Consider the following 3496-nt stretch of genomic DNA (forward strand, 5'->3'; position numbering starts at 1 on the left):
TTTTTTTTTCTTATTATGGGGGTAGGTAATGAGTAGGAAATAACCTTTCTGGATGAATTCCCAGGAAAGAGATTACTCAGGTCAGAGCACTTTCTAAAAGAATGCTAGATGTGGTATAGATCCAAGGTAACCTCAAGCACACGAGTGATGTTTTGTAATATACATATTAAACTCCAGTTTTTCAACCATGGTTTAAAGCTCCATTCCCCCTCCATGAAGTCTGCAAAACAGAAGCAGAGAGCTGGAAGAAACTAGTCATTGAATTCACTCTCCTAATGACAGAGCAGAAGGCGCCTAAGTCGCAGGAGAGGGCAGGTAAGGAAGCGCACATCAGACCTCCGCATGCAGAGAGAGCTGTCACATGCTCATTACTCACGCCTGCTGTTAGGAAGCACAGCTGAGTAAGGCATAAGTTAATGACTTGGAGTGAAAACAATGACTTGGAGTCACGGAGATGCTCTCGTAGGAAAGTTCCCCTCCTGCCATCATTTGGTAGAGGCTGTATCCTTTGTTTGGGCTGTGTCCCTTGTCTCCCCGACCCCACTCTGCTGCTCAGATGGTGACCTTTCAAGCCTCTGATCTGTGGGCCACCCTTCTGCAAAGCCTTCTCCAGTCTTTCCCTAGTCTGCCCTTGTCAGAGATTCCAAACCTCCCCTGCTCTTAATCCCCCAGCACACCCACCTCCATTCCTTGCAGTCTCATATACCTGGCTTATGAAAGGCGGGGAAATGTCTGGTAAACTAAATGCGTCCATTTCACAGAGAAAAGAGAGGCTATCAGGAAATTCCCTCAGCTTTTTAGCCCCACATTACCACCTACCCGCTCCCTCTCTGCAGTCCGGGTGCAACCTTCCCTTTACTCTTAGTGAAAGGAATGCTTTTCTCCTGCCCAAGGCTTGCTTGGCCTTTCTCCTGTGCTTTGAAGACCCTGCTTTTTCCACCTTTGCATGGGCCTCTCTCATCTGTTACCTACCTCTCCTGTCTGTTTGCAGCCTTGTCTCCCTCCTGCTCTGTCCCCTCAGCACAGAGTAACACTCAAGTCTTCCCACTGTACACACACACCCCTAGCCTGGCCTTAGGGACCCTGTAGCTATTATTCCCTGACCTCAGTCTTTTCCTTTATACCCCAGCCCTTATCTCCACGTCCTCACCTCCGTTCCCTCCTCAGCGCTTGCAAGGACCTCCCTTCCCTCATTCCATCCACACTGCTTTGGAGAAGGTCCCCTGTGCCCTTCTGCTTGTAATACTCAGAGGACTATTTTCAGTGTCTCTCATCTGATATCTCTGTGGTGTTTAAGACTATTGACTTCCCTGGTGAAGGTCCCTCCTCCCGAGGTTTCCCCTCCACCTCACTGACCCTGGCCTCAATCTCCTTTGTAATAACCCCTCTCTACCCACACATATTAGTGTTTTCCAGGACACAGCTCTTTCCACCTTCTCGCTCGATTCCGCTCCCTGGGAAACCTCGTCCTCAGGTATAGCTGCAGCTACTGCCTGTAATCTGCTTATTGATTTCTCTACCCCAGACCTCTCTTGTAACCTCCAACCTTGTGTAACTGATGGATATCTCTGTTGAAGTTCCACAGATGGAACCTCAAATTAAACATGACCAAAAATAATTTCATCTTCATTCTAAACCTCTTCCTTCTGTATTTCATCTCAGTGAATTGTAACAACTATCCATCCAGCAGAAACGTGGGGTTTACCCTCTGTCACCAAGTTCTATGGGTTCTGTTTCTGAATATTTTGGAAATATTTCCCTTTCTTTCCATTTCTCTTGTCAGTGCTTTGGTTTAGACCCCCAAATACTGGAGGAGTCTCCTCCCTAGTTTCATCTCTCTTGTTCTTCTTCCAGTCCATCTTCTGTCACATTCCTGCTGACCTTCCTTAAATGGCTTCACATGGCCCACAAGATGAAATTACCTGCCTCGGTACAGCAAACAAGATCCAGATGCTCACACTGTGGTTCCTGCCTTCCTCTGCAGCCTTCTCTTCCTCCTCCTCCCTGCTCTCACACATCCTCTGGCCACAATAAGCTCTTCCTTCCTTCGCTCATGCTGTTCTTTTACTTGGAATGCTTTCTCTACGCTATCTAGTGAAATCTAGCTCATCTTTCAGAACTTCCTTCTGATTTCCCTGTGCCTTGCCCTCACAGAGAGTAACTCTCCTTGGAGCTTTCTGAACAAATTCAATAATTGCAATAAGAATCAACGCTATTCAACCATCTGCAGCTCTGGCTCTTCCTATTCTGGGCTCGTGGTAGGATTGCACATCTTGGTCCCTCTGAAGTTAGGTGTGGCTGTGTAACATGCCTTGGCCAATCAGATATAAGTGGAAATGGTATGTGTCAGTGCCAGGTCAGAGAATTTAACTGCCAGTGTGAGACCTCCACAACTCTTTCTGTCTGTTACAGCAACTGTCAACATTCCTAATGGTGGCTGTGTTCTGGAATGGACCTACAGCTGATCTCCAAAAAATATATAACATGAGCAAGAAACACATCCTGCTGATTTAAACCTATCAATTTTGGACTTGCGATTAAAATGTTACCTAGCCCATCCTGACTGATAATAGTTGTATAGCTCTTCCAAGTAGTCAGTTATTTTGAAGCACTTCTGCTAGATTCTGAGTTGTTGGACACATATCCTCTCTAGTTCCTTTCACATCCTTGCAGAATGCTCAGGCACGTAATAGGCACCCAATAAGCTTTTATTTTGTGGGGGGACATATACAAAGGTAACTTTAAAAAGTTCATGGGCCGGCCCGGTGGCGCACTGCTACAGTGCGCCACTTGGGAGCGCGGTGGTGCTCCCGCCCGAGGGTTCGGATCCCACATACAGACCGGTTCCCGCTCACTGGCTGAGCGAGGTGGGGGAGCAACACCGAGGGTTGCGATCCCGTTGCTGGTCCCGGTCCGGTACGGGCATGACACTGAGGGTTGCGATCCGTTGCCGGACACGAAAAAAGACAAAAAAAGGAAAAAAAAAAAAGTTCATAGAAAAATAAGATTAAAAGATAATACAAATCTTTCCATGAATTTTTTGAAGTACCTTCAAATACTCTTTAACTTAAAAATAATTTGTGTCTTACATTTAAAGTCATGCTTTTTTCGATAGATCATAGGAGGGTAATAAGAAAAATATAAAAATAATTTGTTTTTTACTAACTGCTAAGTATGTTCCTTTATTGCTTGCCATTAATCCATGTTTTATTTGATATCTCAATGTATGGCTTTCATTTCAGTTACCTTAAAATTTGTTTTATTTCTATCCACTGTGTTCTTCTGTTATATTTTATCCTGAAATTTTGTTATCCTTTTTATCTATACTGATTCTAGTCAGACAGTCACATCCCTTATCCTACAAATCTTAAGACAGGAATCAGTAAATTCAATCTAAATCTATATTTAATGGTGTTAAGCAGAAGTGTTAGGTGATCGGAACATAACTTACCACCAAAACAGAAAGAGTGGAGGAATTGGTAGGGAGACAAAGAGA

General features: G+C 44.7%; 1 protein-coding gene across 2 annotated transcripts in view; it reads right to left on the minus strand.

The window, feature by feature from the left end:
- Positions 1-3496, minus strand: part of CLRN1 (clarin 1) — a 40262-nt gene that overhangs the window by 26430 nt on the left and 10336 nt on the right. Inside the window, exon 3 of one of the 2 annotated variants that reach the window (XM_008574175.1) lies at positions 820-848. The exons of the other annotated variant lie outside the window; for it this stretch is intronic. Coding sequence (XP_008572397.1) covers positions 820-848 — 29 coding nt within the window. The remainder of the gene's footprint in view (positions 1-819; positions 849-3496) is intronic. 2 annotated transcript variants of the gene reach the window in all.

The sequence above is a fragment of the Galeopterus variegatus genome, unplaced genomic scaffold (assembly GCF_000696425.1).
Source record: "Galeopterus variegatus unplaced genomic scaffold, G_variegatus-3.0.2 Scaffold1009, whole genome shotgun sequence".
Taxonomy (NCBI): Eukaryota; Metazoa; Chordata; class Mammalia; order Dermoptera; family Cynocephalidae; genus Galeopterus; species Galeopterus variegatus.